The sequence below is a fragment of the Fistularia commersonii genome, chromosome 22 (assembly GCF_037954325.1).
Source record: "Fistularia commersonii isolate RoL2024-O1a breed Wild chromosome 22, RoL_Fcom_v1.0, whole genome shotgun sequence".
In the NCBI taxonomy this organism is placed as follows: Eukaryota; Metazoa; Chordata; class Actinopteri; order Syngnathiformes; family Fistulariidae; genus Fistularia; species Fistularia commersonii.
The window spans coordinates 11160308-11175981 of NC_141305.1; the positions used below are offsets into that span (position 1 = coordinate 11160308).

General features: G+C 40.6%; 1 protein-coding gene across 3 annotated transcripts; it reads left to right on the forward strand.

The window, feature by feature from the left end:
- add2 (adducin 2 (beta)) lies at nucleotides 1–15561 on the forward strand. 3 transcript variants are annotated; one of them, XM_086169263.1, is made up of 15 exons: nucleotides 1–413; nucleotides 3907–4104; nucleotides 4701–4842; nucleotides 5978–6129; nucleotides 6241–6321; nucleotides 7318–7467; nucleotides 7709–7852; nucleotides 8088–8186; nucleotides 8562–8738; nucleotides 9044–9292; nucleotides 10092–10208; nucleotides 10278–10364; nucleotides 10459–10585; nucleotides 11541–11624; nucleotides 13536–15561. In XM_086169263.1, the coding sequence occupies exons 2-15, from the start codon at nucleotides 3955–3957 to the stop codon at nucleotides 13796–13798; spliced, it is 2022 nt and encodes a 673-aa protein (XP_086025389.1). In that variant the 5' UTR covers nucleotides 1–413; nucleotides 3907–3954; the 3' UTR covers nucleotides 13799–15561. The 3 variants fall into 3 exon arrangements, with proteins under 3 accessions (XP_086025389.1, XP_086025390.1, XP_086025391.1); XM_086169264.1 differs by having other exon boundaries at nucleotides 4–413; nucleotides 10278–10340; XM_086169265.1 differs by lacking the exon at nucleotides 11541–11624 and having other exon boundaries at nucleotides 4–413.
- The last annotated feature ends 113 nt before the right edge of the window (nucleotides 15562–15674 follow it).

A 15674-nucleotide genomic window follows, 5' to 3' on the forward strand; every position in this document is an offset into this window, starting at 1 on the left:
GTCTGTAAGCTGGACTTGGAAGTGAAAGTCAATAGATGCCTTTTTCAAGCCGCGGTCTGCACCCTCCATTTACCACGGCTGTTTTCTAAGTGCTTGGCTGAGGCTGTGCGAGGGTTGGGGGGACTCAGTGTGTGTGTGTGTGAGTGTGTGTGTGTGTGTGTGAGTGTGTGTGAGTGTGTGTGTGTGTTTAGGGGGGGACCGGACAGGCGTGGCAGTGGGCTGGTCGAAGGCGCACTCGCACTGGAAAACAGCAGGGTCCGTTGACTTGGGATCTGCCGAGGGCCCGAATTACTCAAGACACAAAAGCCGGAGGTGCGACTCCGACCTGACTGCTGCCGTTCACCGCCTCCGCCCGGTCCGCGGACGGCTTTGCACCGCCACACGGAGGAGGACGAGCCCGAGGATGCGCCGAGGTTAGCCCGTGGTGTTGGGGTGTGGGGGCTGTGTCGGACTGGGCGTTGTGCAGACTCATTCCCCGAGGCGTGCATGAGCCTTGCGTGCGCATTTCTTCGCCGACGGCATCCATTGACATCATGCATCGTGTTCGCACGTCTTCTTAAGTCATTCGCACCGCGTCGCACAATACAACCGTGTCGAGCAGATTCGCGCTGATCACGCGTGTCGTGGACATCTGTGATGGCAGTGCCTTCCCGCAGCTTTAGCCCCGCAGCCTCAAATTCAAATCTCGCTCATTATCCCGCAGTCTGTGGCTTTTTCTTTTCTTGGCTATTTCGTGTGTTTGCCTTTGTCAAAATATAAATATCAGACGAAACCATTTTGATAGCTTTTCGTGACTTTTAATCTTTATTCCCGGCTACGGGATGGAGGCGCCGCGCCGTGTCGCCGCTGTCGGCCTGTGCATTTTACGGGTGGCCATTAGCGCATCCAAGGCTCCGCTGGTACTGATGCTGCGGCGTGTGCAGGTGTTGCTAGGCAGCCATTAGGGGATACGGCATACATCGGGTGAAGGAAAGAAATATATTTATAAAATTGCACTGTAGTCCCCACGTAAACGGTGAAATCGTGTGCGCTGCGCTCACGTAACTAACATCAATTGCTGTTCGGGTGTGTGGAGAGGGAACACACAAACGTCTGCTGGCCTGTTTTTGTTTTAACAATTATCACCTACATTCTTGAATATAAGTTGAATTATAGATCATTTTTTATATTTCCATATTGCTCGTGCTTTTGGATTCAAACCCCTCATTTGTTTTTATTCCGCCTCAAGTAAGATACTCTAGAGCATTATTTTAGAACTGCAAGCCTTTTCTACTATGTGTCAGTCAAACTTAAATTCCATTATTATTTGTTCAGTCCAGGTTCATTTTTCAAGATTTTGTGCTGTTTAAAACAACTCATTGATGTGCAGGCCACATTTCCCATTCAACGCTGTGCAGAGGTATGAATCAGGTTTTTTATGCCCCCCCGCGACTCATCGATCATCGATGGATTTTTTTTCGTGTGGCACACCTGCAGGACACTGTCTATCGGATGTTCAGTGTAAATTACTTTACTATCCCGGAGACAAAGTTGTCCTTCTGACCACCATCATTATTCTACAGTATTGGGTTTCTTATTTCCCCTACTCAAATGTATTCTGTTTTTACTTTGTGTATCTGTTTTTGGCATTATGACACAAGATATGAAAGACTCAAATCATTTTTTCTATAGAAAACATTGTAAAACAAGCTCAGGGAATAAATTAGTTAGTTGTTTGCAGAAAATAAACATTTAGATTTCACATTTTAAGATTTAGTACACATCCCGATGAGTAAGAGTTATATATTTGTCTTGGAGCAGGCATGTCGTGATGTGTATGTGTGTCCCTGTTGGGTGTTTATGTGTGTCGTGTACAGTATTGTAATATTTTGAAAATATGAAAGAATCTAGTAATCCAGTATAAGTCTAATGAAAGTGGAGCTTTCCAAATCAATCTGAAACTACTTGGATAATTGCCAGTTAAGACAGACCTCTTTAAAATCCTTCAGTAGGAGAGTAAACAGCAGCCCGAGCATGCATGGAAATATATGAGAAGATAATGTTCATGTCAGCGTGGTTGTATTGTAATAAATATTATTTCCGTGTCTACAAACAATTTCAAGCTGTTGGATCCATGTCTCTGAAGGATTCCATGGAAACAGTGTCCTACTAATTAGTAAGATAAAATAAGATAAGAAAAAATGTATTGATCCCCATAGGGGAAGTTCCTTTGTTATAGCAGCGAAACAGTTTTAATGTCAAAAAAATAAAAAAGTGAGATAAATATGAATATAAATATAAATAGAGAGACAAAAAATAGCAACAACAACAACAACAGTAAAAACATCAGGGATAACAACGAACAACATAAAGGAACAGTGAGGGTGAAAAATACACAACCAGAACCAAACAACAATATAAATACGGTGACAGTAGCAATGGATATGAGTACTATTAGAATATATTATATAAATAGTACTGTACTACTATTTAATTTAAATTTTAGAGAGGATTGTGTAAAATGATTCATGTCAAATAACTGTTTGACAAAGGATCCAAGTCTCTATGTCTCCCATCGGTTATTAAGGGACCCCCACCCCCACCCCCACCCCCCAACCCAGAGGCTCAGACTTTCTGTCTGCTCCCTGTCAACACCTGGGCCCCTCAACTGACAGAGAGTCAAACACGCTGCCAACTGTCCTTAATTGTGAAAAAGAGAAGGGCAGACCGACATATTTAACATGATTAATTCAGCTAGGGATACTCTTACTGCTGCCTGTCTGTTTTTAGAACATTTGTGTTTTGTAATATAAAATATGAATCTCCAACTATGGTTTGCTTGAAACCATATCTTAACTGTGAAATTAAGAGGAAATGCAAAGTTTTTCAAAACAAATAAATCTAATGACAATGTGACCAGAGATGGGTCAATGTGCAGGATTTCACTGCCTAACACAATCAGGCTTAACAGCATATTTGAAACTCCATTAAGTGTTAAGTCGTCCATGGAGTTCAAGTCCTTAATGCAGTGAGATTTAGTGCACATGGATCTGATGTAACCTCTTCCTGTGTAATTAGTGTGGATCCTGCATCACATGATTTACATCCCCCTAAGGTTACATGGCTTTGTTATGGTGATGTAACCATCCTGCAAATATATGTGCCTTAGTGACTAAGATGTAGTACATGAGGGAGGGTGTGGTTTGTTTGATACTTTATCTGTTCCCCACAGCACTGATACATATGTCTATCTATATATATTCATAGATATAGATATAGATATAGATATAGATATAGATATAGATATGGATATAGATATAGATATAGATATATATATATATATATAGATAGATAGATAGATAGATAGATAGAGAGAGAGAGAGAGAGAGAGAGAGAGAGAGAGAGAGATGGAGAGCAGGAGACAGACAGAAACAGAGACTGTGTGTGTTTCACTCAGGGAGTGGCCTGCTCTTTTCTGAAGATCATTACGGTAACTCTCAACTCTTTCTTCAATTAGCGAGTCACATTGCTTGCTTACTTCCTTTCAAGTGGGCAAACACAGCCTACATGTAAGCTGTTATTGCCAATGCTGCATTTTCTATACGTCGCAATTTCCATCAGCAACTGCCCTGAAGAAAACAGTCTCCTTAAAGTGTGGCTAGGTTTCTCCTGCTGCTCTTTGGCCATTAAAAAATAACCCTGTCTGCACAATGTGCTGCGTGTTCATACCCAATGTGCTGCATGTTTATACCTATACCCAGCAACAGATCTTTTACATTGTTCTTTGTGCTTAAAAGAACCAGCTTCATGATTTGCATTTCATGTTATGCATGTCTCCCCGTGCTGATGTCTCTCTCCTCTTGACAGGACTGTTTCATTAACATACAAATACTCTAACTCAAACAGTGTCTATCATATCACACACAGCTCTCCTCTCCAACGCCTGGTTGTAAGCCACCACAACAAGTGTAAAAGATGAGCAAGTCCCCCCCCACCCCGAAGGGCACCCCGGTGCAGCGCAGCCCCAGTGATGGGGTTCCTGAATGCCTCGAGTCTCCTCAGCATTCCACACCTGGCTCTGAGCCCCAGCAGAAGAAACGGATCTCCAGTCTCCTCCAGAGTCCGGTGAGATGGCTGAATCTCTTTGTTGTTATTGTCCTGCTTTCTCTTGTTTTTTTTTCCCCCCTTATCCCCAGATGTTCTTGTTTAATTTAAATCTATGACGACAAAAGGTCTATTTTTAAATACCGCTCGAAAGCCGGAGCTGCAGGTAATATTGGACATTACATTAGTCTATTTGATGAAGACAGGGCTCATGTACAAAAGACAAGCCCTTGAATGTTAGATTACTGTCATCACTATTATGTAGATATGTTACTGTGCATAATGCTCCAAAATATATGTACATGAAACTATAAATCTCTCGATTGCACATAGATAAATTAACACATTCTAACAAGTTCTCCAGCAGGTTGCTGCTGGTTTCCGGTGCTGTCAATTGCTTTTGCCTTCTTTTGCTTAAGGAAGAAACTCAAGACCAGTTGCTATGAGAAGCAGATTTGGACAGGAATTTGCTTAGGGAATGTTATCCAGCTGTTTTCACTTCCCATGAATTGTCAGCTTCCTTCTCTGATACATTTTCATGCTTATTGTGTTTTTGATTTGAAGGTCATATCACTCTTTTGCTGTCCAAAGACTAATGTATTTTACAATGTATGCAGTCATTTAGGGAGGAGCTGGATGTGCTGATCCAGGAACAGATGAAGAAGGGTGGTAGCTCATCAAACATCTGGGCACTGAGACAGCTGGCTGACTTCATGGCCTCACATGGGTCTCCTGCCGCCCTACCAGTCTCCCCTTCCAGTAAGTGCGCAATACAGTAAAAACAGGAGCATCCTTTGTTATACTGCATGCCTGTTTCCTGAGCTTCTATTTGTTTCCGACTCAAATTTAGCAGTCGTAGAAATAACAATGCCTCCATTCTCAACAGAGTAGCATCTGTGCAGTGGTGTCTCCTTGTCTTTTTTATTATTCTGTGATTATCCTTGATAATTTGCTTTTACTTTAGATTATGATATTTGATGTGCCTTGATTTTATCCTTGGTTTTCTGTTCTTAAACATCCTCCAGTTATATATTTTAGAACATATATATACTTGTAAATCTATCTTCTTGGCATAAGATCATTATCTTGCTGTAAGTTTTGTTAAATCAGTTTTTTGTCGTCATGCAGCTATTCCTAATATCATGAAGTGGAGCTTTGAAGTGTTAACAACGGAGGTTTCAAAAATTTTATCGTAAATTATAATTTTTGCACTTCACTGTCTAATATACCAAAAAAATAGCTACCAAAAACTAGTAACTAATGACTGATATGACTGGATTTCATCCATACAGCTGGAGTTAGTTCAGTGTACTTTTCAGCCAAACAGATAAAGCCCAATGTACAAATATATGACACATCATTCACATCCAGTCTGTACTGAATGTTAATAAAGAAGGTGTTATGTCTGACAAAAGAATCAATGTACTTCATGAGCTTAGACAGCAACAATGGAGGAAGCAGAGAATTAAATGTAGTTTGATTAATGGTGAATTGATCTGTCCACAGGCTGCGCGGTATGGGAGGAGTTGGCTGTTCCATTCATGTTATTAGTTTCCTTCATTAATTATTTTGTCTTAGATTTTTATGTTGATGTGCTGTGTAATTACACATAGGGGGACACCAAAGCCCATGTTCGAAATAATAAAACTCAACATGTTGTATTTATTTCCTAATCAGGCACAAGTAATGTGTCGGGACAGTTCATAAATTTTAATTCATAGAATTTTTTTCATGAACCATGCCTTTAGATAAAATATTCTAACCGCATACGAAATACACTGACCCCACTCTCCGTTAACAAAGTCTGCCTCAGACACTCGTCTCTAATACTGTTGCCTGCAGTCCCTCATCTTCTTTTCTGCATCATTATTTCTCTGCTTATTCAACTACACAGACATGATGATGGTGACACCCATCAATGATCTTCAGGGCTGGGAGTCTGGCAGTATGGTGAAGGGGGAGCGGCTAATGCGCTGCAAGTTGGCCAGTGTCCACCGCCTGTTCGACCTCTACGGCTGGGCCCAGATCAGCCAGACCTGTCTCACTGTGGGGTTTCTTCTTAAATTTAGGAGACAGCTTATAACATTGTACTGATATATTATGTCGCTTTAGTGTAATCAGCCTTTTTTAATGGATGTCTCTCTTCCTTGTTAACAGTTACGCGTAAGCAAAGAGCAGGAGCATTTCCTGGTGGTACCGAGTGGCCTGACCTACAGTGAGGTGACTGGATCCAGCCTGGTGAGTAGATCTAAAGCAGTAGATACACACGTAATTGCCCTGACTGACTGTTTTATCAGGTTAACACTCCAACCGGAACATTGTCATTGACACCCAATTTAAATAAGTTCTTTGACAAAGCCTCACTCACCACCCAGTAATCACTGGGGCAGGCCTAAGGCGGGGGCTTCCTGCTAGGAAGCACTGAACTGCATATTGATTTGTCCCAATTAGTTGTTTCTATTCTCAGCTGCTTTTACAGTAGTACATTGCCAACAGACAAATATTTGTATGCTAACATAAACCAAAATGATGAGACCGCCCAAAATGCTCATTATCTTCCTCAGTTTGGCCACTTCCAAAGCCATGTTTCTCAAATTATCATCTCAGCTGATGAATAATTAAGTTAAATTATCTGTTCACAACATTACTATGAATGGTTTCATCATGTGTGTCTTCATGTTTGGGTGTTCCATAGTACTAATGCTTTGTTTTTATTATTCAATTATATACCTGCACAGCAGTGATTGCAGACAGTCTTCTGGTAGCCATTAAATGGGAACCACAGACTTCGATCCACTGCATCATCCTTACACTAGCCAGCATTAATTTTGATTTACAAGTGGAATAACATTGATATTGTATAATAATTCCATATTGTATGACATTTCAAGTTGAACTGCATCTCTAGCCAGGTGAACTCTGTCCACTAGTTACAAATTCTAAGGCAAGCAAGGTGCTAAGAAGAGCTCAAAAGGGGTGTGCAGAGATATGGAGATGAATTGTTTTAACAAAAGACACCCCTCAGACTCAGGGCTGATTCAAAATAGTAAATGGGATGTTTAGCCATGTTCACCACATATGACACTTTTTTTTCTCTTTATAAATCTCAATATCAATGCTATAATCAATGGATTTTATCCTACACAAATTGGATACAACATATTATCCAGAAAAAACAAAATGTTCATAAGTATGTTTAACAAAACAGTAATTCTTGGCCCCTCTGGTCTATAGGTAAAGGTGAATATACTAGGAGAGATAGTGGAGAAGGGCAGTACTAACCTTGGTGTGGACAAAGAGAAGTTTGGCCTGCACTCAGCCATCTACTCAGCCCGGCCAGATGTCCGCTGTTTGCTTCACCTTCACACACCAGCCACGGCTGCGGTGAGTCAGCATAGCGGTTGGTTTTAGCTCTGTCATGTCTTGTTTTGCAGATATCATAATAGTACTCCTTGTCAGTTTGTGCGAAAGGGGTTTGGGAAAAATTCACATGCTTAACACACATTTTATATTATAATGTAAGAATTAGTAATTGGTGGGTTGATACTCTGAGATTATTTCCCATTGTGATTTTGAGACTCATTCATTATATCCACTAGCACAACTTAAAGCATACTGTTTCCAGGTTTCAGCAATGAAAAGCGGCCTCCTTCCACTGTCCCACGAGGCTCTGCTGGTCGGTGATCTGGCTTATTTTGACTTTAATGGAGTCTTAGAGGAGGAGGAGGACAGAGTGGAGCTTCAGAAGAGCCTCGGACCCACTTGTAAGGTGAGAAAACTGCAACGGATGCCAGAGTCAGTGTAAAATAAATGACTCATAACGCCCTGTAAGTAAGCAGTTGCTGTGCTTGCACCCCATACATTGTTTCAGACTGAATAAAAAGTAATGCTGAGGTTATGTTACTGCACACTGGATCAATTACTGAGAATGACAGTACTGGCAAGAAACACAAGTTCATTTGAGTCCAACAGTCTTTAATCTGGTGGATCTTAATGACATTTAGGTGCTGGTGTTAAGAAATCACGGATTTGTGGCTCTGGGGGAGTCTGTGGAGGAGGCCTTCTACACCATCTATCACATCCAGGCTGCCTGCCAGATCCAGGTAACGCACACATTATTCTGACTAACAGCTAACTCACTGAAAGTGCAAGGCCTTGCATGGAGTGTGTGTGTGTGTGTGCGTGTGCGTGTGCGTGTGCGTGTGTACGTGCAGTCATGCGCGCTTTGTGATGAGATGTAATCATTTTTGCACCTTCATGACTACCTTTCTATTTTACTGCTCCTTCTACTGCAATTCATCCACCAGCTCAGCACTGCAGTGCTAAAAACACACTGCAGTTATCCAGCCCAACATATATACATATGTGTGTGTCTGTGTTTGTATATATGTATAGATATGCATGTATACATACACAAAGTCTAAAAATCTGATGGAAACTAGAAGTTTTATTTTCTTACTAAATCATTGTTTTATCAGGTGTCAGCATTGTGCTGTTCCGGCGGTGAACAGAACTTGATTCTCCTTGATCGGACCACCCATAAACCAACCCCAGCGGGCACTGTTGGCTGGGCTGGTTCCACCTTTGGGCCCCTGCACAAGAGTCGTGTCGGGGAGCATGAATTTGAAGCGCTCATGAGAACTCTTGACAATTTGGTAGGTAACATCCCCGCCAAAGCAAAAGATATGTTCATGGAAAAAAAAGTCAAATTTTTAAATAATATTTTTACAATTTTATTTCTTATAATTCAGTGAGGCTAAAACAATGAACGATCTGTCTGGGATTGCAAGTGGCTTTGGTTCAGCTTTAGCTTTGTGGAATGGTGTGGAATGAATGTTTACCAAGAGTTACCTGAAAATCATTCATACTCTCTTGGCAGTATGGATTTATAATGCAACATCTAGCAGCAACTTTCAGTGGACAGAAACCACCAAGAATGTCACCCTCTGGTGTTTTCCAGGGTTATCGCACTGGCTATGCTTACCGTTTCCCCGTACTGCTGGAGCGATCACGGACTCGTAGGGATGTGGAGGTGCCTGCGACTGTCACAGCCTTTCATCAGTTTGACGATGATGGAGTTCAGTTGGCGTTGAGGCAGCACCCCTTCACCCAACGCCAGCAGCAAGAGAGAACTCGATGGCTCAACACTCCCAATACCTACCAGAAAGTCAACCAGGAGCAAGTCAGCCCAGGACACCAGCGTACCACTGTGAGGTTCAAGGGCACGAGCTACAGTTATCCCAATCCTTATCAGTGTCTACTATTGCCCTGCACTCATTTAAACTACAGTACAAAGATGTGCAGATTAGAGAACTGAATTATTGTCAATCAGACACAAATCTTTAGTAAACTATTAAGCATAGAAAACTGAAGATTATAAACTTTGCCGGTCAGGATATAAGACTGAGGGCAGAGGAAACAAGATCTGGAGTGCATTTCATTCACTTCCTCCATCTCTTGATTCTCCCAGTAAATATACAATTGATTTATTTTTTTACTCTTGTTTTCAATTTTAATTACAGATACTTGAAGGTTTAGTACATCTAATAAAGGTGAGATTTTTTGGGGGGGCAATACAGTATGAAGCTCTGAGCCTATATTTCAGAAGGAGGAGCTTGGCTCTTGGCCTCCCCTCCAGGCCCTCCCTCCTTGCTCTCTATCCTCCTCTGCATTGCAGGGAAAAACCGTCTCAGTGAGGGACCCAGTACCACAGAGCCTGCCCTCTAGTGGCAAACTATATGTTTATGGAGAAAACCTTTACATTCAAAACTTGTCTGGCTTAACATGATTGTCTTTTGTAATAATAATAATAATAATACATGGGATTTTTATAGCGCTTTTCATGACACTCAAAGACGCTTCACAAGTAAAAAAAAAAAAAAACAGAGGGAAAAGAACATACACAGATAGTGTATAGTACAGTCACCGAACACCTCTGCTTGATCGGACTTCTCAAGATTACCAGTCACTGAAGTCACCATTCAGCTGTTTTTGCTCTTCTCTCTTAGTGGTTGAAGACAGAGGAGTTGACACAAGCTGGCAGCACATCCATCAAGATAGAAAACCCAAATCAGTTTGTGCCTCTTTTCACCAACCCCCGTGAGGTTATCGAAACCAGAAACAAGGTAAATTTGCCGGCTAACCTACACTGCTTTGTCACTCACATAAGTCACACAGGACATTTTCCTCCTCAGATCCGACAGCAGAATCGCCAGGACATGAAGACGGCAGGACCACAATCTCAAGTCCTTGCCAGCGTAATAACTGATGACAGTCCTCCTGTAAAATTCAGTTTTTTTTTGTCCATATTACAAGAATTGGTGTTTTCCAAAGCATAGTCAAAGCCTGAAATTGGTGTTTCTGTTTGTTCATTAGTCTCCAGTCAGCCCACCCAAAGTCCCACCAGAACCAGAAACTCCCAACCCCTTTAACCAGCTCACAGACCAGGAGCTAGAAGAGTATCGCATGGAAGTGCAGAAGAAACAGGATAGTGGGACCAATGGTAAAGTTCAATCAGCTCTTTCTCGAGATTTCTTATCGTGCAATTACATCTCAAACTTAATATGTCCTTTGAGCAGTAATATCATTTTCATCTTGCTCTATATGGCCAAAAGCATGTGGATTACCATCCTATGATAAGTTATTGTCAGTCAATTCATTCTAGAGCCTTTTCAGGGGAGGTTTCCCACCAGATAGTTGCATTAATTCAGGCAAATTCAGTCCGACAAAGTACTGGCATTTGGTGATACAATTCAAGCATTCCTGTCTGGTAAGTAGAGTTGTCCTTTATGCTCCCATCAGACACGTACCTTGACAGTTACTTTTTCAATTTATCCCTCATGTGGTTGATAAGCCTGTGGTCAAATGTCTCAGCAAAGACATGCAAACATTTTTCAAACCTCACTGAAGCAACTGTAGCCCACATCAAGGCTTTAATTCAGTTCAATGGTTATTTAGAATTATCTATAATTGCATCTTAATGCTCCAGACTTTGTGCTGTTGGGGAGGCAAAGGAACTGATTGAAATACTTGGTTATACAGTAGCTGCCCACATACTTTTGGCTATATAGTGTAGAAAGGCCTGTTTGATATGTTGCCACTCTCTGTCTTTTCATACAATGCAAACTTTCTTCTAATCATCCCAAAGGAACTGCAAAGAACATTTCTCATGAACATCTTTTTAACCTTTGCTTCCACCATCTGAGAAGCTGTGAAATCTGTTGTCATTCATCCCTCCTTCATGTTGTCCTGATTTTTATTTACCTACTTTTTATTTATTGCACAAAATGTAAAAAAATGGCACTGATTTGTAAACCTTTTCCACAGAGTTCTCATTATTTGTTATGAACGATAAATGTTTTTACATGTACTCACCGCTCATTATGGATGTTCACTGCACAACCAAAGCTTGTGAAAATAGCTCCCCTCACTGTCCAATATTGTGTTTGTGTAAGTAGAGGATGAGGTAGCAAACGAGAGTGAGTCTTCTCCCGCTACTTCACCCACAAAGGGCCCTCCACATGGTCAACCCCCTATCTCAGGTGAGGCTAGCAGTGCACTGACTATCTGCTTGCCATGTACAATACCTCTTAAAGCAGCAGCCTGCTCCTTATGTTCGATGCACCTGTGTGTAACTTCCAGTCCCCCCCCCCCCCCCACCACCACCACCCCCATTGGCTTGAAAAGCTCCCTCGCAACATTTTGCTCCTCATTATATCTGACATCTGTCATCCTTTCAGTTTTAAACCCATAGTCACAAGACATTTTGACACGTCATAGGGTCTAAAAGGACAAGATGCTGAAACCCTTGGAATATTTCCAAGTGTGTTTACATTTTGAGGCTTCTTTTTGGTTTTAATCTATCCATATGACCTTTGTATTAACAGAGAACTGCGGTTTTATTTTCATACATAGTAAATTCCAAGAGCCCAGTTTCTTATGACTTCATTCAATGTGTGCAGAAAGTAATGAAGTTTACAATATGTAAAAACAATCAGCAGGTGAATCAAGGACAAGATGTGTATATGACACAAGGTAAAGGTCTCTTATGGTATAATCCAGCCAGCACAGTCAAGATTCTTAAAGACATGAAATATGTTTACCTGTTGAATCACAAAATACATTCAAGATTCAGGATTCATGGCATTTATTGTCACATGCACAGTGTAGAAATGTGTTTCCCTGTACAGTGAAATTCCTAGATTCCTGACCAGCCTGGTCATAGCTAGAGAGTATACGCATGAAAACATTCTGTTTTAGAGAATATACCTTTGTTGAGAACAATTAATGTATTTTCAATATTCAGAGACAAAACTACATAACAGAGGATGTTATGTGGTAAGCAAAAAACATAAAGCGTCAAGTTTCTATGCTTTTAAACATGAGTGACAGTTTCATGTTTTGCTTAAAGTTTTTCATGCAAACTGTGAAAATTATTATACATATGAAACAAATGATCGACGATGATTTATTATTACACTTAGTCCAAGTGGTATGTAATAGCCAGTGCCTCATGGAACTCCAATTCATCTTGTGTACATTTGAATCTAGGATATATTCCAAATTGAAGGAAGTATCTGGGGAAGTGTCATCAGATGTCCCCATTGATTACATAATATAATGTAACAGTGGGCACCAACCAAGGGTCAGAGATTTCAGCTATTTTCAATTAACTTTGTGTTTTGAAAGACATTGTGGCTCTTCAGAGGGAACATAGGGTTCCCTTAATATTTAATAGCAGTGTTTCCCAACCTTTTTTGAGGCCATGGCACGTATTTTACATTCGGAATATCACATGACACACAACCAAATATACACAAGTTAATTCACTGGCTGTTGGCATTGAGTGAAAGCGCATTTAATTGTTCTGCCTGTCACTGCATGCTGCCCACATAGATAGATGTACAAAGACACATTATTTGCGTTGAATAGATCATTTTTGGACCAATCAGGTGAAAATGGGCATTTTTCCACGACACACTAATGTGCCACATCACAGTGACTGGGAAACACTGTTCTATAGAATGCTCTTACTAGTCTGACTGCACTTGTCTGAGCATCAAGTCAAAATGTCTTGTAAAGACTGTCAGTGCTTCAGTGTCATCAGGCACATTGTAACTTTTTGTAAAGAGACTCCATTCATCCCGTATCTATCGTATCTCCTGTACCTGTCTGTCTGTCTGTCTGTCTCTGTCTGTCTGCCTGTCTGTCTGTCTGTCTGTCTGTCTGTTGATCTATACTGATTCAAAGGGCATGCCTCTGGTGCCTTGGTCTTGTCTCACTAGTAAGTACAGAAACCATATAACAACCCAATTCCCATTAAGCGTGCATGCTTATCTGCAGAAACATGGTTGGCTTTCTATTGTAGCAGCTCCTGCAGCTCCTCAGATTCTGTTTGGATGCTAAACTTGTGCAATTTTTTCCTCATGCCTCATGTCCCAATCCTGGACCAGGAGAAGCGAAAACTGACCAGACCGACTCTCCAGTCATACAGAATGGAAGTGAGGAGGAGAAGCAGACGACAGAGGAACTGGAGAAAGGAATGAAAGCGCTTTCAACCAATGACACCTCCCCGCCTGCTGCTCCACAGGTCAAACCGCAGGGTGGCACCCCAGAGGGATCGCCCTCTAAGTCCCCATCCAAAAAGAAAAAGAAGTTCAAGCCACCGTCCTTCCTGAAAAAGAGCAGGAAGCAGAAAGAGAAAGTAGAGACATGAGGAGATCATACAGAGCAGGCCTTGGTGAAATATTACTGTGAAATTTTGCGTATAGGATGAAGTAGCAAATGGGTGGAGTCAACTACATAAGGTCTCTTCATACACTGTCCGTCAAAATCACATCAACAGACTGTGAACAAACTGAATTTTCAAACACCCTCCTGTAACACTGGCACTCAGAGATTTGATCTATGTGGCGACTAGGGCTGTCAAATGACTTAGCTTATAAATCACTATTCAACTCTTTCACTCTTTAATCTTCATTTTTGTCACATATTTGGAATTCCTTTATTCTGTGTTTTAGTGTTAATTTGTTGTTTTATTTTTAACTCTGTATTCACAGTGTAATTCATTGTACACCATAGTGTCTTAATGGTGAATCAAATGATCACGAAATACAAAAGATTAGATAATCTGATGATAGATCAGAACCTGCTAACAGAACGTCTATGACGGTGATCAGCTGCAGTCAGTTCTCACCCATTTCTCCATTGTAGCAGGGTGTTTTTCTATTAAGTTTTTAATCCTAAGACCTGTGGTGATTCTTTTGGTCTACAAGTGAGATTTAGTGAAGCTGCTGCTCTTTAGCCTAGTGAACTGAACCCCTGTGTTTGGCGTGCAGGTAGAAGCTTGTGCTCATAGCACTTCACTGATAGAGTATCTATTTTACACGAGAGACATATTACTTTTTATTGGTCAACACAAAATCTGACGTTTTAACATACGATTTAAAATTCCTGTGGTGTGTATTTTGCTGTTTTTTTTAAATCCATCACCGCAGTGTGACTTAAAAAGAAAACACACAGCTACCATTTAAATAATTAGCCTTTAAAATGTGATATTAAAATTGAAACCTGTGATTTTCTTAATTGAATTACAACAACATTAAGAGTAAACTTTGACAGCCCTAGTTATGACTCATCTTAAGCGGGTTAAAAAAAGTAATGACCATCACTTTCACCTACTATTTGACCCAGGTCGGATACAAGCCAATATTTTAACACACTACATCTTATCACCCAGTGTCAAACACATACACCATCTGTGTTCTTTCTTTGGTTCACCTGCCTTTCAATCAAATTATGACTTAACTTAATGATACTTTTCCATATCCGGATGGCCTGTATGTAATCTCTGCTTGAATATCTTCCACGACTGCAAGAATCCATGTAATTTTATTTTTGCACCCTTGAAGCCTGTATAAGCACTTGACATGTGAATATTCTAGTACATTGCATTTGTTCATCATCTTAGGCATAATTGAGTTATTATCAGATAGATGGTGCAGGTATATTTTGTGAGCACGGGTGCATTACATGTAGAATATACTGATAGATACTGATTTTGCTCTTCTGAATGGCAGTCATGTGTGAAAGTATCAGCTTATAGATGTTATTACAACAGGGATGAACTGGGAAAAGCTGGAAAATAAAGGTCTTGCAAAAAAACACAGATTGCGATGATTGCCACTAATACATAAAGGGATGTAAACATATAAATCAGTTTGTCCATGCAGTTTGAGGTCCAGTAACAGATACTTGGGGTACTAAACATTCCACTTTACTCTTTTTCTTTTTAATGTATGTGTGCAAAATACCTCCCAACTGTTGTATTTGTTTCCTGACTTAAATAGTAGCTTTCACCAAAATGCTGGTGTGTGATATTTGCTCATGGTTTTGATTTAGTTCATTAGCAAAATATAAGTGAATGTTGCAAGATTATCATGTATCTGTCATTAAAGTCCAAGTTTGATTTAAAAGCAACTCCTAGGTTATAAGTGTCTGTTCGTACTAGATAATCAAATGGATCATCCTGTCTTGCAGAGAGAAAATACTGCATTACTATGCAGAGGTTTCAGGATTCCTGCAAGTTTTAT